At 43.5% G+C, this 24,779-nt stretch overlaps 1 protein-coding gene across 3 annotated transcripts in view; it reads left to right on the top strand.

Moving 5' to 3' along the window:
* The window catches only part of EEA1 (early endosome antigen 1), a 154,247-nt gene that overhangs the window by 12,834 nt on the left and 116,634 nt on the right, over positions 1 to 24,779 (top strand). For 2 of the 3 annotated variants that reach the window (XM_050934246.1, XM_050934264.1), the window contains exon 3: positions 4,641 to 4,766. The exons of the other annotated variant lie outside the window; for it this stretch is intronic. In XM_050934246.1, the coding sequence (XP_050790203.1) occupies positions 4,641 to 4,766 (126 nt within the window). The remainder of the gene's footprint in view (positions 1 to 4,640; positions 4,767 to 24,779) is intronic. 3 annotated transcript variants of the gene reach the window in all.

The following is a 24,779-nucleotide window of genomic DNA, read 5'->3' as shown; positions in this document are numbered from 1 at the left end:
CATTCCTAGCCATGCTTCCTCTCCAGGCTATCTATTTTCAATTTTTCATCATTTGTCTTTCTTCGTTCCCTGTGCTCAATATCTGTGGTGTCTGACGAGCACACTTTCCTAAACATGTGCTCTTTACTCCTCCTGCTTTGCCTCCTTATCTGGTGGAGGTGCTGTGTTGGTGTGTAAGGGGTTCCCCTGAAGGGCACGTCTGCAGAAGCACAAGAAGTAATAAACAGAGGCACTCACAGCATTGAATCATTACACCTCTTTCTCACTCACTCTCCTTTGGCAAGCATACAGCTCATCGAGTGCCCTAAACATAGTGAGTTTGTCCCATCGTGAGGGGAAGGTCCAAGATGGGACAAAGGGTCTATGTGGCTTTTTAAGAGGATCACTGCAAGTGACTAGGGACACTATTATAAATTCTGCCACCATTTTTCACAGGTGGGGGAAATTGAAGCCGATATCTCACTCCTGAGGGTATGCAAGGGTGCATCTCTGGCATTCTTGCGGCTTCAGACCACGTCCCTATGCTGCTTGTCTGTGTCGGTTTGGTCCCCGCACAGGTGATTGCTGATTGATGTGACAGAGTTTCCTACAGCGAGGGAAGAAACAAAGCATGTCTGCCAAGGAACCTTCGGCAAAGGATTGGCAGGTACTTCCAGGAAAATTTCCTAGAGATCTCTCTGCAGGATTCCCGTGAAATCTCAGTGTGAATTAATGAACTTTTCTGCAGGGTCTGCAGTGCTTAGCTGTAGGGGAATGGGAAGCAGACACAAATACTGCTAGTCTTGTACATTTCTGCCCCTTTACCCACTTCTAGCACACTAAACGAAAGAAGGGACAGCACTATCTCATGTAACTGAGTAGTAGCAAATGAAAATGAGCACTTACCAGAGCTCCCCTCCTGTGTATCATGCGCGCCAGAGCCGGAGTGCTGGGACTGGCTTCAACCCTCTGGACTCAAGAAGAGACCCTGGCTTGCCACGCCTGCAGGACCACCCTGTCACCTGTGCCACCTCATGCTCCAACTCCATTTCCTCATCCACCACTTTGTCTTCGGGGTTCAGTCCACTGTCTCCAATTCCCGCTGAAGTATCCACGCGCCTCTTGTTGGTGGAGGTGGGGTTGCCGCTGAGGATGGCGTCCAGCTCCGTGTAGAAGCGGCAGATCTTTGTCGCAGCTCCAGAGCAATGATTTGCCTCCCTTGCCTGCTGGTATGCCTGCTTCAGTTCCTTGATCTTCACATGGCACTAATGCATGTCCTGTTCGTGGCCCTTCTCTGACATGCCAAAAAAAATATGATTGTAGGTATCGAAGTTCCTACGGCTGGAGCGGAGTTGAGAGTGCACAGCCCCCTTTTCCCACCGACCCAGCAGGTCCAACAACTCTGGTGTACTCCAAGCAGGATCATGTTTGCTGCAGGGAACTGCTATGGTCAGCTGGGAAGATACAATTTGAACAGTCCATACCGAGCAAACGGGAAGTGGAATTTCAAAAAATCACAGTCCTTTAAAGGAGAGTGGCAGATGCCTGTGTACCTGGCTGCGGGGCAGAGGAGTTTGAACTGCTGACCGCAGCAGCCAGCTGGGCATTGTGGGACACCTCCTGGAGGCCATTTACAGCAACATAATTAAATACAGTGTCTACAGTGACAGTGCATTGATCTAAGTTTGTCACAAAAAGCTCTGCGCCTCTCATTGAGGTGGTTTTATTTTGTCGGAGTAACAGGAAAGTTAAATCAGCGGGAGGAGCATTGTTGTGTGTACACCTCCACTGTTTTGGTTGATGAAAGCTGACTTTTTTCCGACAAAACTCTGTAGAGTAGACAAGGCCTTAGATCCTATGAGCCTTCAATAGATATCAGGATTAGGTTGAAGGGGGCTGGAAGAGGAGGAAGGGTTAATTTAATTGAATGGATCCAAGTCTTGGAGTTTCTTTTTTGGGTTAGGACTAGGGCTGAGGTCATGAAGCTGTTTTCAAATCAATGTGTCTGAATATCTTATGGCTAAGGTCAGTCTGATATAAATATGTAGAATTTTTACAATTGTGTAGGAAACAAACACCCTTGTAAATCCTCTTTGTTCTTTTCTTCATGTGCTGGGTTCACTGTGTGGTGAAAACCCTAAACAGAGAAAATCAGATCAGTGTATCAAGTATGTAATTAACTTATCCAGAAATACATATCCATCTTTGTAACCTCCCCATGTGTTAAATGATAATGCCAGATGTATTGTAGCCCAGCAGAGTCTTTCTGCTGTGCAGAATTATCTGTGCATTTACATGGCCCTGGTTTAAAACTAGTAAGACATTTGATTCTGTGTGCATCTATCCAAATGCCTGTGTATACATTGGTGACTTTATCTTGCCACTTGATGTTGAGCATGTGGTGTAAACAGTGTAGGTGGAAACTATTTAACCTTTTCTCCTGATGAGCATCAGTTATCCATGTTCTTCCAAATGTGACAGCCCTGCTCAAGCAAAGATGTCTGCGCTGGCTGGGCCATCTGAGTAGTTTGGAAAATGGATGCATACCCAAGGACATGCTATATGGGGAGCTATCAGACGGAACAAGAACAACAGGATATCTCAAGCTTCGCTATAAATACACATGCAGGCGAAATATGAAGGAATTTGGAATTGATCCTGACCGATGGAAAACCTTGGCAAGTGATCGTAAAATGTGACGCCAACTTCTCTATCAAGGCATCAGAGTCCATGACAGGAGCTGGCTCCTTCAGCTTGAAGAGAAATGAGCCCATAGGAAGCAAGCAGTTCCCAACCAAGAAACATACATTTGAAACAGCTGCCAAAGGTCATGCAAATCTCGGATTGGACTATTCAGTCACATGAGACACTGCAAACCATCTACATCATATCTCTACATCATATCTCTTGCAGATGAAAGGATGCCAACTATGTGTGCATGCATTTCCCATTTTACGCAAACAAGTGGCATGCACAGTTTTGAAAATTGAGCTCCAGAAGTTAGCTTGCGTATATAGCTTTCTGTTTTTTAACAGTTTCTGTAATAAAGCTTATTTTAACTGGAAAGCAAAATAAACCAAAAAGTAGGTTTAACTAATGCAATTTGAATCTTGGATCTTTACTCTTATTTTCCTCTTTCATCAGTGAGAGAGACATATTATTAAGGCATTGCACTCTTTTGGATTGACTTGTTAGCACATACTTCAGACAAGAGGCTAGAGGAAAAGTACTTCTGATGTTGCAAGATTTTCTTACAGCTGTTTGGATTAACTTTGTAAGTTAGGTGGTTGAACATGGTAGTGCAGTCAACAAGTGATCCTTTAAACTGAGGTAAATGACCATTCTGGGTGACAAATGTGTTGTAAATGTTGCTAATTGGTTAAAGCTGTTCTGAATTAAAAAGAGATTACTAGAGTTTTTTTGTTTTGTGTTTAATAATTTATGTAAAGTGCACTCTTACCTTGGTTACAGTTTCTTCAGAATTTAAATTTTACTTCCACATGCATATTATTGCCTCACATATTCTGAATCCATAAAAATAGTGCTTTTGTAACAGTACTAAGATAAATTTAAAAAGCCTTTAAAAAACTGCTTACCATTTAAGAAATAACTTAGGAGAAAAATAGTTGAATTTACTTTGTATAGCTCCACATCAACAGATTTCTTTTTAAAGGGACACTGTCTTCAATTTTTTCCTCCTGAAACTGTTTTTATATTCTGTTTTTCACAAGGAGCATTTAACATTACTGTAACTGAAGGAAATGAGAAGGAAAAAAATATAGTACAATCATTTGTCAGAAAAACTTTGATTGAACCCCCCCATGAAATGTTGACTTGAGTCCTCTTGTTCATGTACAATGGTATTCTGGCTCTTTCACATCCTCTTCCAGTTTATTTTTATAAAAGGTCTGAAAGCAATGTTACAAAATGTCCTGTCAGACCTTTGTACAGAACGTTGACCTAGGCTATGTCTACACTAGAGAGCTTACAGTGGTGCAGTTGTACTGATGCAGCAGCATCACTGCAATATCTCTCATGTAGCTACTCATTGCTGATGGGAGAGAGCTCTCCTGTCGGCATAATTAAACCACCCCCAACAAGAGCCCAAGTGGTGGTAGTTATATTGGCAGGAGAAGCTCTCCTGCTGACATAGCGCCGTTCACAGCGGCACTTATGTTGGTGTTACTTATGTTGCTCAGGGGTATGTTTTTTTTCCCCACACCCCTGGGTGACAAGTTATACTTACATAAGTGGTTGTGCAGACATAGCCCTAATATTTTACAATGGCTATATCATGATACATTATGCATAATGTGCCCCTTTGTAGTGTGGAGCAGTACCAAAGGCCTAGTAAAACTGATGAAAACAATTAACAAAATGAATGTACTGCCTACTGTCAAAGCTCAATGTCTCAGATATGTTTTGTTTTCAATTCACTGAACAACATTCTATTTGTCTTCTCTGTGTTTTGGACTCATGATCAGCAAAATTTCATTTTAAGAAACTTACTGAAAAGTAACAAGCACCAGCTTTGTTTCTTGCACATAGGCAATAGCATGCTTTTTAAGAATTTTAATACATATTTGACACGTAAGGTGCTCTTTCTGTTTATATTCTTACATTTTAAAAAAAGTACATACCTAAAAGTTACTGTTTCACAGGGCTTCATCTGTCCACTATGTATGAAAATGTGTGTAAGTGCCACTGCTCTGTCTGAACATTACCAGAATGAACACATTGGGACAGAGACAAGAAGACAGGAGCATCATGACCTGCCTGCTGTTACTGTGGGTCTTGTTTATTTTGTTTTGAGTGGCTTGGTAATGGGTTGCTTAAAATAAACGTCTTTCCTTTCTGGTTGCTTGGGTACCAGCCTCTTTCACTTTGTTTCTTGTGATTCCCTGCTGTAAGGAAATATGAGTTGATCTTTTTACGCATATTTACAATAAGGTATCTCTTGAGATGCTTTCTTTTGTTATCTTTCTGGTTTGCAGCCATCTCTCGTGGAATTTCTGTAATATCAGAAATTTGCATTCACTTTTTAAAAACAGTTTTTGCATGATTGTTCTCTGAGTTAATATATGTTACTTCTGCATTAGTTAATGTACTTTACTTCTGTGTTAGTCACAATAATGAACCTAAGTATAAGAATTGGGAAATCATTTATACAGTTAAATGTTTTAGAATTTCTGTTTAGCTATCTACTTTACTCTTAAGACAGACTTTTAATGGGAGTCTGGTTTTGAGGTACAGTTATAATATAGTTAGGAGGAGATATTTTAATAATATTTGGGATGGGGGAATAGGAACCTCTAAAAAACATTCAGAATTTTCCCTTTAAAGAATTTTACTAAGGAGTTTCAAGTACACTGACAAAATCACAATACAAAACTTCTTATAAAACAATTCTGAGATTTACAACACTATCATTATTTTATATCTCTCTGAGCAAATGTAAAAGCTTTTTGTTTAAGTAGCTCTTGTGTTTAGAAGTATATTTTAATAATTCTTCCATCCCTCAGTGTGGTGTTACTTTTATGTTGGTCAGTCTTCTGGCAAATCAAGTCATTTTTCCTCAATACTCATGGACATCAGATACTGAAACAATCAGTTGCAGGTGCAACTGTAACGATCAGTTGCAATTAGTCATGTGTCTAAATTATCAGAAAGGTACAACCCCTTCTCTTCTCCCCCCTCCAGGGGGAAAAGCACCCAAGCTACGCAGGTTCTGCCCTTTCTGGAAAATGGTGAATGTTTTAAAAAAAAAAAATCACTTCCATTCAGGAAAACAACCGCTGAGGAAGAATGAGAATGGGACTAGGTGATTTTTGACCATCTGACGGCCATTGGTTTGATACACAGGTGGACCTATTTACATCACGAGGCAACAAGAAAATTATAGCATTTGCCCCAGATATTGGCACTAGTGGACACTGAGGGTGAACTACTACTTTTTCCTGGGATTAGACTAGCTAATGTGTTTTTCTCCAATTCCATTATGTTCTAGGAAGATTATGGTGGCCAAGTGAGCCTTGTTTCATGCAGCAGGACCTCTGCAAACAAGGGAACCGCCTTAGCTGTTCTTGTCACCATTTCAGGATGCTCTTATCAGGGCTGCCTGGGGAAGATGGAACAGATGTATGTATTCACTAGCAAATAACAGCCAGGCTTTGTCAGGCTATCTGATTGGTCCCCCTCTGAGCTTTAAGAAAGTCTAAGCTAGGTTGGCTTTGAGGGATGGGCAGCTTGCCACTTATTAAATGATGCTGGAGTGCCGAGGAGGATCCTTTTGCCTCCCTTCTTCCAGCATCACTTTTGCCTGTGTGTGAAGGTGTTGATTGTTTCAGCGATATGAAGTACATGAAGTGGTATTTTTTTTGCATTTTCATTTCTCCACTGAGAAGTTGATACTATCATTGAAATGGTGTAATTTAAGTTATTTTGTTATTTATTGGTACTTTGCAACATTAACTGCTTGTAGGACAGTCCATGCAGAGGAAACTTTACAGCCAGATGACAATTAAATTAGGGGAAGTGATCTTTGTCCTGTGTTTTGATGACTGGGGAATCTGGGGATTGTGATATTTCAAGACAGTGAAACTCACCAATTGGGACTCCAGGGATTGTCCTGAGATTACTCTAGATCTCATTACAAGGATCAAGTATATGCTGTCTTATTGTTGAAGTGAGCTGGCCTAATTTTTGTAAGTCATATGGCCAAATTGGTCCATGAACCAGCAGGAAAAGAACTAGGGTACTGCTAATTATCAATTGGAATTAGGTGCTGCCTTTGATTAGGAGATGGGCTGCCCTTACTGTGAGAACGATTCTTTATTTCCCATATTGATGATGATTATGTTAAATAAAGTGAGGTCTTTGTTACCATGCTGTTCAGTCAAAATACATCAGAAGCAGGAAGCCTGCCTGTCAATCAGTGGGTCTACTGGATGATTGCGGTGCTAAAGCAGCACTCAAGGAAGATAAGGCCGTTGCAGAGAAGTTAAATGAATACTTTGCAGAGGTCTTCACTGCAGAGGATTTGAGGGAGATTCCCATACCTGACAAAACTCTTTTGGTGACAAATCTGAGGAACTGTCCCAAATTGAGGTGTCCATAGAGGAGATTCTGTACCAAATTGAGAAATTAAACAGTAATAAGTCATCAGGAGCAGATGGTGTTCACCCAAGAGTTTTGAAGAAACTCAAATACGAAATTACAGAACTACTAACTGTGGTATGTAACCTACGATTAAAATCAGCCTCTGTACCAGATATCTGGCGGATAGTTAACGGAACACTGATTTTTAAAAAAGGCTCCAGAGTTGATTCTGGCAATTACCGTCTAGTAAGCCTAACTTTAGTACCAAGCATATTGGTTGAAACTGTAGAAAAGAATATAATGATCAGATGCATAGATGAATACGATATGTTGGGGAAGAGCCAACATGGCTTTTGTAAAGAGAGATTATGCCTCACAAATCTATTAGAGTTCTTTGAAGTTGTCAACAATCATGCGGACAAGGGCAATCCAGTTAGGATGGTGTGCTTGGATTTTCAGAAAGTGTTTGACAAGGTCCTTCACCAGTGTCTCTTATCCCATGTCTGCTTACTTTGCTTAAGAGGGAAGGTCCTCTCATGGATCAGTAACTGGTTTAAAAAAATACAAATAACGCATAGGGATAAATGGTCAGTTTTCACAGTGGAGAGAGGTAAATAGCAGGGTCCCCTAAGGATCTGTACTGGGAACAGTGCTCAACATAAATGATCTGGAAATGGAGATAAACAGTGAGGTGGCAAATTTTGTAGATAGTACAAAATTACTCAAGATAGTTGAGTGCAAAGCTGATTGTGAAGCTACATAGGGATCTCACAAAACTGGATTACTGATTAACAAATTGTTGCTGTTTTCAAAGTAATGCACATTTGAAAACGTCCCAACTATACATATAAAATGATGGGTTCTATATTAGCTGTTGCCATTCAAGACAGAGATCTTGGAGTCATCATGGATAGTTCTCTGAAAACATCTGCTCAAGGTCCAGCGACAATCAAAGAAGCTAACAATGTTAGGAACCACTAAGAAAGGGATAGATAAGACAGAAAATATCATAATGCATTATAGAAATTCATGGTAAACTCACATCTTGAATACTGCATTCAATTGTGGTTGCCCCATCTCCACAAAGACATTAGAACATAAGAACTGCCACATGGGGTCAGACCAATGGAATTGGAAAAGGTACAGAGAAGTGCAACAAAAATGATTAGGGATATGGAATAGCTTCCATATGAGGAGAGAGAAAAAAGGCTGAGACTGTTCATCTTAAAAAAGACGTGACTGAGGAGGAATATGATAAAGTTCTATAAAATCATGAATGGTGTGGAGACAGTGAATAGGAAAGTATTATTTATCCCTTCACATAACACGTGAACCAGGGGTCACCCAATGAAATTAATAGGCAGCAGGTTTAAAACAAACAAAAGGAAGTACTTCTTCACACGACTCAGTCAGCCTGTGGAACTTACTGCCCGGAGATGTTGTGAAGACCAAAAGTAAAACTGGATTAAAAAAAGAACTGGATACGTTCATGCAGGATAGGTCCATCAATGACTATTAGCCAAGATGATCAGGGATGCAATCCCATGCTCTGGGAGTCCTTATACTTCTGAGTGCCAGATGCTGGGACTGGATGACAGGGGATGGGTCACTTGATGATTGCTGTGTTCTGTTCAATCCTTTGAAGTATCTGTCATTGGCCACTATTGGAAGGCAGGATACTGGGCTAGATGGACCATTGATCTGAATCAGTGTGGCAGTTTTTATGTTCTAATAAAAATTTACTTTACTCCCCAAGCAATTTTTGCATCAAAATCACAATTAGATGTAAAGTATTAGGGAGTAAAAGTACTGTTTACAATCTGAAATTTGGTAATTTAGCATAGCTCTTAAATTCTGTGTAGCTGTGGTAACCAATACCAAATTGTACAGCATATTAAAAAAATAAACCAGTTGAGTTATATTTATTAGTGTAATATCAGAGTGGATAGAGAATAGGAATTGCTTTTATTTTAAAATATGTTTATGAAAATGAGAGACTAATTGGAGTGACTTTTGAACTAAGATGTTGGAGCAGCCCCTGTCTCCAGTGCTCCATATACCATACCAGTGTACCTGAATTCCATCCTGCAAAAACCCAACTATTATATCCCTGAAACTCTTGAGAAGGGATGTAGGCTATGTCTACACTACACAGCTTTAGCATCACTCCTGCTAACAAAGCACTGTTCACAGCGGGGCTTGTCTGCAACATTTTTGTCTTTTGGTTTTTTTTTAACACCTCTGAAAGACAAAGGTTTTGTCATTCAATTGCCAGTGTAGACAGAGTCTGAGTGGGGAAGAGGTTGTCCCTGGAAAGATGAGGCCACATTGAAAACTTTGCTGTAGGTCTGGCCTGGGATGAGTGGCAAGTGGCTATGAAATTCCAGTATAAAGATAAGGAGATGATTCTCTGTAAAGACTGAAAGCATTATCTACATCATTCCCCCTTCCCTCCAAAGCCAGATGTGAGCAGAAAAAGTAGCAGAGAGTCAGAACCAATTCAGTCCTGTGGAATGGTCTTTCTGTGCTGTGTAAACTGTGTCTAAATCAATATTAAAATAGTTCTTTGGAATGGTTAGAGATTAGGAGGCTTCTATAATATCATTCTGCCAGTAATACTCATTGGTTTTAGACAATATTTATTTCAGTCTGTACACTGAAACTGTTTGTGGGTCTGTATATGTGTGTGGGATGGTGAAGTTTTTGTAACCATTGCAAGTTATATTGGTACAATTAAAAATATATGTATTGTAATTGATCGCAAGGAGTGCTCTGCTTTTAGTGTACTGACTTACTTCCCAAAGAATACTCAATTGCTGCAATGATGCATAAGAATATTAATGCTACCCTAAATCAAATTTGTAAAAGCAGCAAAGAGTCCTGTGGCACGTTATAGACTAACAGACGTTTTGGAGCATGAGCTTTCGTGGGTGAATACCCACTTCGTCAGATGCATGTAGTGGAAATTTCCGGGGCAGTGGGAAATTTCTAGATGCAGGCAAGCTAGAGATAAGGAGGTAGTTCAATCAGGAAGGATGAGGCCCTGTTCTAGCAGTTGAGGTGTGAAAACCAAGGGAGGAGAAACTGGTTCTGTAATTGGCAAGCCATTCACAGTCTTTGTTTAATCCTGAGCTGATGGTGTCAAATTTGCAGATGAACTGAAGCTCAGCAGTTTCTCTTTGAAGTCTGGTCCTGAAGTTTTTTTTGCTGCAGGATGGCCACCTTAAGGTCTGCTATAGTGTGGCCAGGGAGGTTGAAGTGTTCCTACAGGTTTTTGTATATTGCCATTCCTAATATCTGATTTGTGTCCATTTATCCTTTTCCGTAGTGACTGTCCAGTTTGACCGATGTACATAGCAGAGGGGCATTGCTGGCATATGATGGCGTATATTACATTGGGTCGAAATGACAGTCTGGACCTCTACATTGAATGCTTCCGCCGACGTGCACAGTCAGAAATTGTGGAAAAACATCATCGCTTACCTCATAACCTAAGTCGTGCAGAATGCAACGCCATCCACAGCCTCAGAAACCACCCAGACATTATCATCAAAGAGGCTGATAAAGGAGGTGCCGCTGTCATCATGAACAGGTCTGACTACCAAAAGGAGGCTGCCAGACAACTCTCCAACACCAAACTCTACAGGCCACTTCCCTCAGATCCCACTGAGGAATACACTAAGAAACTACAGCATCTACTCAGGACACTCCCTACACTAACACCAGAACAAATCAACATACCCTTAGAGCCCCGACCAGGGTTATTCTATCTACTACCCAAGATCCACAAACCCGGAAATCCTGGACGCCCCATCATCTCGAGCATTCGCACTCTCACTGAAGGACTGTCTGGATATATGGACTCTCTACTCAGACCCTGTGCCACCAGCACTCCCAGCTATCTCCGTGACACCACTGATTTCCTGAGGAAACTACAATGCATTGGTGACCTTCCAGAAAACACCATCCTAGCCACCATGGATGTAGAGGCTCTCTACACGAACATCCCACACACAGATGGAATACAAGCTGTCAGGAGCAGTATCCCTGATGATGCTACAGCACAACTGGCTGCTGAGCTCTGTGCCTTTATCCTCACACACAACTATTTCAAATTTAATGACAATATATATCTCCAGATCAGTGGCACAGCTATGGGCACCCGCATGGCCCCACAATATGCCAATATTTTTATGGCTGACCTGGAACAACGCTTCCTCAACTCTCGTCCACTCATGCCCCTTCTCTACCTACGCCACATTGATGACATCTTCATCACCTGGACCCATGGAAAGGAGTCTCTGGAAAAATTCCACCACGATTTCAACAGCTTCCACCCCACCATCAACCTCAGCCTGGACCAATCTAGACGAGAGGTCCACTTCCTAGACACCACGGTGCAAATAAATGATGGTCACATTACCACCACCCTATACTGAAAACCTACCGACTGCTATGCCTACCTTCATGCCTCCAGCTTCCATCCCGGGCACATCACACGATCCATTGTCTACAGCCAAGCACTGAGGTACAACCGCATCTGCTCTAACCCCTCAGACAGAGACCAACACCTACAAAATCTCCACCAAGCATTCTCAAAACTACAATACCCGCATGAGGAAATAAGGAAACAGATCAACAGAGCCAGACGTGTACCCAGAAGCCTCCTACTGCAAGACAAACCCAAGAAAGAAACCAACAGGACTCCACTGGCCATCACATACAGTCCTCAGCTAAAACCTCTCCAGCGCATCATCAGGGACCTACAACCCATCCTGGACAACGATCCCACACTTTCACAGGCCTTGGGTGGCAGGCTAGTCCTCGCCCACAGGCAACCTGCCAACCTGAAACATATTCTCACCAGTAACTGCACACTGCACCATAGTAACTCTAGCTCAGGAACCAATCCATGCAACAAACCTCGATGCCAACTCTGCCCACATATCTACACCAGCGACACCATCACAGGACCTAACCAGATCAGCCACACCATCACCGATTCATTCACCTGCACGTCCACCAATGTAATATACGCCATCATATGCCAGCAATGCCCCTCTGCTGTGTACATCGGCCAAACTGGACAGTCACTACAGAAAAGGATAAATGGACACAAATCAGATATTAGGAATGGCAATATACAAAAACCTGTAGGAGAACACTTCAACCTCCCTGGCCACACTATAGCAGACCTTAAGGTGGCCATCCTGCAGCAAAAAAACTTCAAGACCAGACTTCAAAGAGAAACTACTGAGCTTCAGTTCATCTGCAAATTTGACACCATCAGCTCAGGATTAAACAAAGACTGTGAATGGCTTGCCAATTACAGAACCAGTTTCTCCTCCCTTGGTTTTCACACCTCAACTGCTAGAACAGGGCCTCATCCTCCCTGATTGAACTACCTCCTTATCTCTAGCTTGCCTGCATCTAGAAATTTCCCACTGCCCCGGAAATTTCCACTACATGCATCTGACGAAGTGGGTATTCACCCACGAAAGCTCATGCTCCAAAACGTCTGTGAGTCTATAAGGTGCCACAGGACTCGTTGCTGCTTTTACAGATCCAGACGAACACGGCTACCCCTCTGATACTTAAAACAAATTTGACATTTTAGTTACTTCAATTGGCTTCTGTATTAATTGCGAGAGGGTGACAGGACACCTGGAAATTTAACTAGGTAACCAAGGCTGAATTTTAACTTTGAAAAATTTGGCTATAAATGTAGGCAGGATGTTCTGATATAGATCTTGTTGTAAGACTTCTCCTCCAAAGCTGATAAGCTAGCCTGAACTGTTACCCTGGAGACCACAATGTTTGGTGAAGTTTAGGCATTAATGGCACCCTCCTCTACTCCATTTCTTTAGGATTCCTTTCCCTCTGCCTAAAGAGCAAGTCCCAGACTCTGTAGAAATGTCAGTTACAGGAGTTTTTAGGAGTTTCCATGCCACACCATTGCATACCGAACGGTAAATGGAATCTTTGTCCGCTGTGTAATCATGGGATGAATAATGTTAAATCTATTTCAGATTGCCTTGGTTGTCTTTTGGCAGTTTAAATATTGCATACATTTTTAAATATATTTACCCAGTGCCCAGTGGTAAATGTGTTTCATAAGAAATATTATAGGTATTGCAGAAGATACCATTTGGTTACTCTCTTCCCCCCCGCTCAATATACAAAAGAGCTAATTTAATGAAAATCAGACCCCAGTATGTCTACTACACAGCAGTTTAAGACCAATTCTAAGCCTGGGCTCAAGCCAAGCCCTCTTGTGTCCATATTGCAAATGTGCTAACCAAAGGCTTGAATGCAGAGTCCAAGCCAGGGTGGATAAATATCAATGATTTTTTAAAAAAATGGATTTTTTTGATAGTTTTTTTCCTCAGAAAGCATTTTATCTAAAGATGGTTTTAATTAAAATATATTATAGCTCAAAGATATCTCATCATGGAATAGGTCTTACAAATTCTAATTCTATAGTATGAGACAATATATACATGTAATGTTTAAAAAAAGTTTTGTAAATGAGTTCCAGTAATTCATGGATTAGGGACCCAATCTTATGGGGTTCCAGGGGCTACTGTACAGATTATTTAGGCTAATCTTTCTAGCTACCTAACGGGAATCAGTGCTCAGTCTAAAAGATATCATCAGAGAGAGCCTAATTTTGGCAATTAATTTGTCAACTGATCTTTGATTATCAGAAGGTAAGTATGCCCAGTGGTCTGTGATGGGATGTTAGATGGGGTGGGATCTGAGTTACTACAGAGAATTCTTTCCTGGATTCTGGCAGGTGAGTCTTGCCCACATGCTCAGGGTTTAACTTATCGCCATATTTGGGGTCGGGAAGGAATTTTCCTCCAGGGCAGATTGGCAGAAGCCCTGGAGGTTTTTTGCCTTCCTCTTCAGCATGGGGCACGGGTCACTTGCTGGAGGGTTCTCTGCAGCTTGAGGTCTTGAAACCATGATTTGAGGACTTCAGTAACTCAGACATAGATTAGGAGTTTATTACAGGAGTGGGTGGGTAAGATTCTGTGGCCTGCTTTGTGCAGGAAGTCAGACTAGATGATCATAATGGTCCCTTCTGACCTTAAAGTCTATGAGATGCTTAGTTTTGTAGTTCTCAAACTGTGGATTTTTATCTTCAGAGATAACGTTTTGTTAACAGCAAAAACATTTTTAAATAAATAACAGACCTCAACTCTGTTGTCCCTCTGCAAATTTGTGTACACAGAGTCAATCCCTTACCTCTCTCTGAAAGTGCAAAGTTTCAGGAAGTTCAATTAAAAGAAGATTGTTGGGGGTGGAATAGATTTGGACAAAGAGAAGAAGTCTGGAGATAAATGTGAGAAGGGAGGGACAGGTAGTAGAAACAAAAGTGAAACTGTTTGAGCAGCATATTCTAGAAGTCTTGAGGTCTTTCTGAGTGTAGCCTTCATTGATTTGAAATCTACCATATCATTCTCACTAGAAGGGAAAACCTATAATGACAGATGAGACCCAAACTGGGTCTCTTTTACTGCCTGCTATCTCCTGTGTCTCTGAATTGTGAAGAATATGTATTAAAGTTTTAACAAGAATGCACTTTTATGTAGAAATACATGATTAAATTGAGTCTTCCTGACTAGTCTTTAAATCATGATTTAAATCAATTTGATTTAAATCAAATCCACTGTGGGCCAAGCCTGTGTTAAGCTGGCATCTAGGGTCTGAACTCTATTGATTGCCTGTGTACATGCGGCCACAGCTTGACTCAGGTCCTGTAAGTCCTCTGACTGTATCCCACAGGTCCTGGCGGCACCGGAGCAGTGTTGCAGGCAGCTAGTGCAGCATATTGGAGGCACCATTATTGTCTGGCTGAGCATGCTCCCCCTTCCTTCTCCCACAGCAGTGGCTCTGACTTCTTCTCACTGCTGCATGGAGTTTACCCGGAGCAGGGAGCAAACCTGGTTCCTGGCTGCCAGGATGTTGAGGATCATCTCTCCCCTGGCAGGGCTGCTCCCCCTCCCTGCAGGCAGCAGCTTGGTCCCTGCTCTGCTCTCTGGCCCTTGGTTCCAGGTCCCCAACCCTCCCTGGGGCTGCTTGTGCAGAGGAGCTAGGGCAGCATGCACTCTGATGGCAGTGAGTGGGAGACAGTCCCAAAACTTCCATGCAGCCTGCTGGGTATCCCTTCTCCCTGCACCCCAACCTTTGCAGATTCACTTCATTGCTCAGAAACCTACATTTTATGTCAAACTTCAAAACAGACAGAAATAAATACAAAACACATTCATTGAGCATCCCATTTTTAAAATTAAGAATTGAAAAGTTTCATTTTGGTGGCTTGGCAGCCCTATTTACCTTCGTAACTGGTGCACACAGACAATTTACCTAAGAACATAAGAATGGCCGTACTGGATCAGACCAAAGGTCTATCCAGCCCAGTATCCTGTCTACCGACAGTGGCCATTGCCAGGTGCCCCAGAGGCAGTGAACCTAAGAGGTAATGATCAAGTGATCTCTCTCTTGCCATCCATCTCCACGCTCTGACAAACAGAGGCAAGGGACACCATTCCTTACTCATCCTGGCTAATAGCCTTTAATGGACTTAACCTCCATGAATTTATCCAGTTCTCTTTTAAACCCTGTTATATTCCTAGCATTCACAACCTCCTCAGGCAAGGAGTTCCACAGGTTGACTGTGCGCTGTGTGAAGAACTTCCTTTTATTTGTTTTAAACCTGCTGCCTGTTAATTTCATTTGGTGACCCCTAGTTCTTATTTTATGGGAACAAGTAAAAAACTTTTCCTTATTCACTTTCTCCACACCACTCATGATTTTGTATACCTCTATCATATCCTCCCTTAGTCTTCTCTTTTCCAGGCTGGAAAGTCCTAGCCTCTTTAATCTCTCCTAATATGGGACCCGTTCCAAACCCCTAATCATTTTAGTTGCCCTTCTCTGAACCTTTTCTGGCTCATGTGACTCAGCCTAGAGCTGGAGAGCTCAATATTCAGATTAGATGATAGTTCAGTATAAAGCCTTCTCAAACTGCAATTGTTCTATTGAGACAGCCATCAAAGGAGCTAATTATGCACTTGAGCCCCTTAGAGTCACAAGTCCCATCACTAGCACGACCACAGTTAGGAAACAGGATGGGCAGTAGAGTTTTCCCACAGTGCATCATGTTCCTAGGGCTAGAGTGTCGACATTTGGGGAGGAGTGTACTAATATCTTTGATATATAGTTACTTTGACTCGGGTCTGTGCACTGCAGTGTGGGTGCCATAGCCCTAGGTTTGAACAGGGTCCAGAAAATTTTCCACGTTGGGTTAAAATGCAATGTAGATGCTCAAGCCTAGGGTTTCCTGACACGAGTCAGCAGACCCACTAATCCTACGCTTACATTACCATGTAGGCATAGCTTCTATTACATAAACATCACATTCTAGATATAAGTGTCTCAGACTCTTATCTTTCTTGTCCCTACTTACAGCTTTAAATTGGCAAAAAATATTTCTTGATATATTTTTTAAAACTAGCTCCCATGCTGACTTTTTGTTCAGTAACTCGATAAAAGGTTGAGTTCTCAGCGTGGGACACTCACAGCCAGTTTACAAGCATGCAGGCCACACCTTGAGTGTCTGTGTGCTAGACAGCTCTGGTTCAGCAGCTCTTATCCCAGCAGCCTGTCTGTGGCTCCACTCTGGGTTCCACCAACCTTGGTTACAATCAGCAAGGTGACCCCAACACACCCTGAGTCCTGAATCTCCCCAAAACAGTGTGCCCTGAAATGTTCAGTCTTCACCTGGGCCATTCAGAGAAATAAGGTTGTTGCTCCTTCATAGAGACAAGAGTGCATTACGTCTTATTAACTGGGTTAGATACCCCCTTCCCTTCAAACATAGCACTGAGTTGGTATATAGTACAAATAAAACAAATTTATTAACCATATGAATAGGTTAAGTGATGCCAAGTAGAAGAAATAATAGTAGAGATGATTACAAGCAAATAATAGTAAAAACATGCATCTAAAGGGCTAAAACTAGATTTACCAAGGTACAGACTTTGTTGAAGATGGTTTCTCTCACCAATCTTCCTTCTTCCCAACCATGGCTGATTTTCCCTAAGTCAGGATCTTCCACAGAAGTACAAGCTGCTGCCTTCCCTTGTTTTCCTGTGGAAAGGTCTTTGCCTAAGTAGGTTTCTCACTTGAATTCAGGCCCAGAGACTTCAACCCTCCTTGGTTGAAGGACTGATCTTTCCAGCTTACACGAGTTCTGGTCCCATGTGTTCATCTAGTGATGGATGCCAAAATGGCGTCTAGGCTTGTTTATATCATCCTAAATTCAATAACCTGTTTTTGGGAGGCAGGATAACCTCATGCTGTTCTTCCCTTGTTCCCACCCTCTTGCTGATTTTTATGTAAATAGGGCTTCCACTGTTTTTCATCACATATTGCTCAGTTTCTCGGATACAAGTAGATAGCTGTGATGTTTCTCTCTGGGAGAGATCTTTTTCCTCTTTGTTTTGGTCATAGACTGTAAAGCATAATATAAATAAGTATCCATAATTCCTTATGTAGTGTTAGTACATACAGTTCACAATGATATTGCTCACCAGTGTGTTATAGGCTTTCATAAAACACCTCACTTGATAAAATGCATGTACAGCAATATTATATACCTTCAATTGATTATATTACTTATCACCTGAGGGTCAGACCCTGTTCTTTATAGCCCAGATAAAGTTTCTCTTCCCTGCTGGAAGCCATTTCCTCCCCTGCATGTCTTTGTTTACCTAGTATGTAAATAAGACCTTTATTGTGTCTGCCTGATGACGGGACTGGTCAGAGAAGCAAATATACATTCCTTTGTCTAGGGCAGACCTATTTACCAACTTCCCCAACATGCCTGGTTTAAATGCTTTTTAGTCATCATTCCAGCATATATCCATAACTCTTAATACATGGCATGCACATGCATCACACAAGAATATTAATGATCAGAAAATTATTGGTTTTCCAATGTCACTTTTTTAGATACAAACAATAACTACAGTGAGTTGAGGTACACTGAGTTGGTCAGGCCAGCTGAAACTCATTACCTGATACCAGTGAGCTCCTTGCCTTCTGACACTCTGATGCTCTTAGCGTCAGACCTCCCCCTCCTACAGAGCTGCAGGAAGATTAATCACTGACTGACTCAGAGGCAGCAGGTCAGACCCTTCCTTTCTGGACAGGGCATCTGCCATCATTTTTTCTTTCCCCTTTAAATAGGGTTTTTGGCACCTTTATCTGTTTAGTCTACAGAACATAATATCAGAGAGTATCCATAATTTCTTCTTCGACTAATGGTCCCTACTGTATTCCACTGTGGATTCTGCAAGCACACCATGCGTTACGGAGCTGGAGAGTTTGAAAGTAATGTCCATTGGTCCATGCATCTGTCCTGGTTCACCTTGTGTCTCCGACTGGGATAAAAGGAAGCACAGACTGCCTCCAGTTCCTTCTCACTGCTGTATGCTCTGGGTCGGAACCATTAGTGTCCTCAGCTTTGGCTTGATGCTACAAAACAATTGCCATCTCAACTGATTCATTCACAATTCAGATTTTGTGTAGTCATATTGGCAGCAATAATTCCATCACTCTGTGGTTCATGGCTCTCAATAGAAAGGGCACTTACTTTCACATAGATAGTGTTAGAGGGATAGCCGTATTAGTCTGTATCCACAAAAACAACGAGGAGTCAGGTGGCACATAGATATTCACCCCACATACAGACACTTTCTTGGATTTAAGCTAGGCTCTGACCATTTTCAGTATAGAGTATTGCCCTTCGACACAGCAGCCCCGCCCCCGGAATCTTTACCAATGTATTTTCAGTCATAGTGGCTCATGTCAGACTTCATGACTGTCCTGTCTTTCCATACCTTGTCAATTGGCTCCTTGCTGCCAATCGCACCAGGAAGCCTATGCATCAACCTCTATGATGCTCCACCTCCTTTCTTCACTGGGAATCAGCATAAATGCAGAAAAATCTGGTCCTTCCCCAATCTGTAGACTTTATCAGTGCAGTCTTGAACTCTGTCACTGCAAGGGCATACCTGCCCACAGACAGATCCCAGACCATCAGCAGTGATTTCCTAGGTCTCATTGCAAGCAACCCTCAGGTACTGGCCAAAACATATCTTTCCCTACTTGGCCACATGGCTTTGTGCACTTACATCACCCAATTCGCAAGACTCCACCGTCAGTGCCTGCAAGCTTGGCTACAGTCCTGATACTCCTTAAGCCACCATTCCATGAACCTTGTGGTGACATTCCCAACCAATCTACTGTCCTCCCTCCTACGATAGACAAATCCCCATTATGTAAATATAGGGGTCCCTTTTCTCCTCTCCTCTCCTTTCCTGAGAGAACCATAATTATGGACACATCCCTGCTAGTTTGGGGAGCCTATATGAACAGCCACACAGCTCGAGGGGCTAGTGCAGTGGTTCTCAAACTTTTGTACTGGTGACCCCTTTCACATAGCAAGCCTTTGTGTGTGACACTCCCTTTATATATTTAAAAACACATTTTTATATATTTAACACAATTATAAATAGTGGAGGAAAAGCAGGGTTTAGGATGGAGGCTGACAGCTTGCGACCCCCCATGTAATAACCTTGCAACCCCCTGAGGGGTCCCGACCCCCAGTTTGAGAACCCCTGGGCTAGTGTATCTTGAAAATCCAGATGCACATCAATATCCTAGAATTATGAGCAGTATGGAGGGTGTGAGAATACTTTTGACCATTCATCTACTCTCACCGTGTCCTTATAATGTCAGACAACTCTGTGCCTGTCTTCTACCTCAATAAGCAAGGGGTAGCGGGATTCAGAAGCAATCAACCACTGGAATTGGTGCATCAACAATTACATCACACTATCTCCCGCTTACCTTCCACGAGAGCTGAATGTGCACTCCGACTTCCTCAGTAGACACTTTACACTCTACCATGAATGGGAACTTCACAACATTTTCACTCTGTGGCAGTGGTGGGCAGCCTGGTGGTTGCAAGCGGGCCGCATGTGGCCTGACAGGGTAATCTGCTGGCGGGCTGCCCGACCATTTGTTTACATTTGCATGGCTGCCCGCAGCTCCTAGTGGCTGCGGTTTGCCAATCCCAGACAGTGGTAGCTGTGGGCGGCTGTGCAAATGTAAACAAATGATCTGGCTGCCCACCAGCTGATTACCCTGATGGGCTGCAGGTTGAGCACTACTGCTCTGTTGGGAACCCAAACCAGAGTCGCTTCTCAAACGAATAGCAGATATACCACAAATTGCTCCAGAGGGGCCCTGGGTCATCGCTCCCCCGGTGATGCTTTGCTACTTTCCTGGTCAGACTAGTTCACTTATGCCTTCCCTCCATCACTGCTCCTGCCACGAGTTCTACACAAGATCCAACAGGACAGAGCCAAGGTCATCTTGATTGCCCCCTTCTGGCCTAGATAGTTCTGCTTCCCCAACCTCTGGTGCATGTCATCTTGCCCACCGATTATCCTCCCAACATAACCTGAGCTCCTGACCCAGTGCAATGGCAAGATCAGACACCACAATCCGTGATTGCTCCACCTTATATTTGGATGGGCATCATCTCTAGAATGTTCATGCTCCTCAGCTGTATGAGAGAGCCTCTCTAATAGCAGAAAGGACTCCATGAGGAAATGTTATCTAGCAAAATGCACTCTTGAGGGAATTCTGCACCAAAAAATTTAAAATTCTGCAAATTTTATTTGTCAGTAAATAAATGTGGCTCCAGCATGGCAGTGGGGAGCACAGGCAACAGGTTGCATTGAGGTGGGAGATCACCCTGAAGCCTCCACCTCCCCTGGTACAGCGACTTGGCAGTGAGGCTGTATCTGACCCTGACAGTGCAAGGGCCAGGCCTGCCCCAGGAACACCCCTGGACCCTGCCCCTCTGCATCAGGTGCACCAGGTGTGGGTGGGCAGGCTCAGCCCAGTAGGACCCAAGTGTGGAGGCTTAGTGTGTGGGAGATACAGGTTTGGGGTGAGAGTTTTCTATGTGGGGAAATCTGGGTGCGGGTGGCTCAGTGAGAGATATGGATGCACAGAGGCTCATTGGGGGGTTCCAGGTACAGGAGCAATGGGACTCCGCAGGGGATCCAGGTGAAGGTGATTGGAGCTCAGCAGCGGGGGTCTGGGTGTTGGCAGATGGGGCTTGGTGGGGGATTCAGTGGGCGTGTCCCGGTACTTGGGGAATGGGCTTGATGGGGTGGGAGCCCAGGTGCAGGTGTTTGGGGATCGGTGGGGCTGTGGGTGGGTCTTGTTGGAGAGCTTCAGGTGTAGGGGGGTAGGGCTTGTCAGAGTGAGAGTTCGATGGACCTGCTTAACTGGGGAGCCTCGGCTGCTGCTGATGGGATGCCGCATGCTGAACTCCCACTTCCCCCCACCCCCGCCGCAATTCCCCTATCCTCTTTTTTTCCTCCATCCTCCTCCCCTCACTCCAACATTCCCCTCCCCCTGCCCTATTCCACCCTCCTTATTTACCTACTGCCTCTTCCCCCCACACCCTCACCTCACTTTCCCTCATTTTGCCACCCACCCGTATCCAGCTCCACTGCGGGCACTCACTGTTGCACAGAAAAAAGGAAGGCTTCCAGCACACAGAATGGGAGAACGACTGGCACTAGGACCCAGGAGGTGGTGTTCAGCTGAAGTCAGCAGAGTGCAGACAGCCTCCTTTAGCTAAGCAGCTCTCCACTTGCAGAAGTGAGTTGGGGGGGCACATAATCCCATGTGCCCCCCCCAATGTCTCAGCTCCGTTTGGTGGGGGGAAATCCCTCCCAAAAAACTGCACCCATGGTCATCCCCACATGGCTTCTCTTTGCTTCCCTGCCATTTTCTGCAGGGAAGCATAGGAATTCTGCGGGGAGAGGGGGATTTTTCTGCAGGTATGCAGTCACGCAGAATGCCCCCAGGAGTATAAATGGAAACGCTTCTCATCTTGACTGCAGCAAAGTGGCATTCTACCAGAAACTACAGCTATTGTGCTCAGCTGTATCCTATTTTTAAAGACATAAGTTCTATCCATCAGCTCCTTACAAATACCCTTTGTCGCGATCAATGCATACCATCCCAACTACTCAGGTCTACTTGATTTCCTTACACCCTCTAACCAATAGATTATAGAAAGGCTTAATAAGGACTTTCCTGCTTACTTAGAAGGTTCCACCCCAATGGAACTTCAGTCTCTTTCTCTCAGTGCTAAGAAGGCCCCCTTTGAGCCTTTAGCTACTTATTCCATGTCCCTACTGTCCATGAAAGGAGTGGTGTAACGATCGGCACCTGCCTCTGTCAGTGCTCTCTTTGGCCAATTCAGTGTCTGCAGTCTTTCAGTTTGGAATGGGGAGGTACCAACCTCTTGCAAGCTTCCCCCTTCTGGTTGGGAGTGAGCCTGCCGTTTCTTAGTTCTTGATGATGAGGTGGCACCCACTGCTTGCGAGTGCCGCCTCTCCGCCACCGATGGTTTCTTCAGTATGTCTTCAGTGTCACACACACTGTCTGAGGGTGGAACAAACAAACAAAACCCCTTCTGGGGTATACAGCTTTACTTTCCTGCCTACTTCCTCCCTGGAGACACTGTTCTCCTGTAACAGTCCAACAGGGGCCCATTGTGGTACCCTCAGTTGGTATGTCCTTTTTGGCAGATCTCCCTTGGCTCTAGTCAGAGCAGCAGGGCCCATCACAGTTCCCTCACTTGGTCTGGCTAGGTTCTGGGCTCAGTTCTTGCTCGGTCCTGCAGCTAGCCAGGAGCTCCTTCACTGTCCCATTCTTCTGCAACCTTTCCTGGGCTCAGTCTTGCTCCCGCACTGAGCTATCCGTGGTCCTGCTGTTCTCCCAGCAAATCAGGAACCCGATTTCCCCTCTTCTAGCTCCATGCAGCAACACACTGCTTTGCCTCTGCTGCTGCTTTTTACATGGCCCATCTCACTCCTGATGGGTCACTCCAGCAGCTCCTCTGATTGGCTGCTTCCTCTGCAGCCACTCAAGGCCGCCTGGCAGACTTCTCCTTTGCTCTTTTCTGGAGCAGGGTGAGGCGGGGGCCTCCAGATGTAGTCCACTCCGTCACAGTTGGTGAACTGGGAGCCATGATAGTAGTATACTGTATTCTATAAAGATAAAGTTTCTTTGAACCTACATCCCAAGTATATCCCTAAGGTATCTGTTGAATTTCACCTTAACCAATCCCTTCACTTACCCATGTTCTTCCCAAAACTGCACGCTTCTATGGAAGAACAAAGACTTCACTCCCTTGATGTTTGACAAGCCTTGGCCTTTTACCTGCAGAGAACAAAACCAATCAGGAAATTTCTGAGATTGTTTGTCACCATAGCAGAGAGAGTCAGAGGGTATGAAATCTACATCCAGTCTCTCTCCAAATGGATGTCTGGCTGCATTCTACTCTATCAGCTCTCCAACTCTCCCCTCCTGCAGCTCTCCAAGGTGGTATGAGCTCATTCCACTAGAGCGCATGCAACAACTATGGCTTCTCTACAGATGTCCAGAAGTGGTACTCCTGAAAAGTGACCACATGGAGTTCCGTTCTCATGTTTGGAAGATGTTATGCTCTGATACAGGATTCGGCTCCTGATGCGTCTTTCAGGACAGTGGTTCTCAATTCAACCCTCCTTATCCACATCCTCGCACCCTCCTCTTACTTAAGTACTGCTTGTCAATCACCCACAATGGAATACAGTAGTAACCATCACTTGAAGAGGATGAGGTTGCTTACCTGTAACTGGAGGTTCTTTGAGACCTGTGGTCCCCATCTGTATTTCACTACCTGTGCTCCACCCCTTCTGCTACGGATCCTCTCTGATTTGTGGTGAAGAAGGAACTGGAAAGGTGGTCAGTCCCCCTACCCCACCCTTTATCACCTCAGTCAGAGGCATGAGGTGAACCAGGATGGATGTGCAGACCAACGGACAGTACTTTCATATTATCTGTCATGGTGTGCATGCATAACCCACAACGGAATACAGATAGGAACCACACTTCTTGAAGACCCTCCAGTTACAGGTAAGTAACCTCCTCTTCACTGACTGAGTTACAAATATTTTTACAGTGACATTATTGATTGGCGTGTTTAGATTTCAAATGATATAATACATGTCATTTTTTAAATAAATATGAAACCAGTGTGTGAGGTATAGTGAGTATGTCAGGCATGACACAGAGTAGTGAACCACAAATAAGCCTCTTGTGTTACACCTTACCAATCGTGCATAGGGCTTGTGTAGCTTGGTGTTTTTTACTGGGAGTTAATTGATTGTCAGTTAAATTGAGGTATTTTAACTTGTCTGCTGAAGGCTAGTCTGGACAGATCACTAATGTTTGTTACAGGGCACATCATGCCAATCATTTAACTTGAGTGTAGACAAGCCTGAGGGAGGGAGGCAATCCAAAAAGAGCATACTGCGTGAATTTACAGTGAATCTTCTAGAGTGTAAATGGATGATGTCATATTCTTTAGACCAAATAGATATGATTTTCATGAGGTAGTTATCCATCACTGACTTAGTTAGTTTGCTCACTTTTGCAAGATCAAAAGACATTTTCCCCTAATATTAGTATTGTAGACTCAAACAGGTGTCTGAATATTAAGCTATTGTTGTTGTCTTTTATTATTATTATTTAACGTTTGTTCTGGTAGC

Source organism: Gopherus flavomarginatus, chromosome 1, assembly GCF_025201925.1.
Source record: "Gopherus flavomarginatus isolate rGopFla2 chromosome 1, rGopFla2.mat.asm, whole genome shotgun sequence".
NCBI lineage: Eukaryota > Metazoa > Chordata > Testudines > Testudinidae > Gopherus > Gopherus flavomarginatus.
This window is presented reverse-complemented; position numbering and strand designations above follow the sequence as displayed.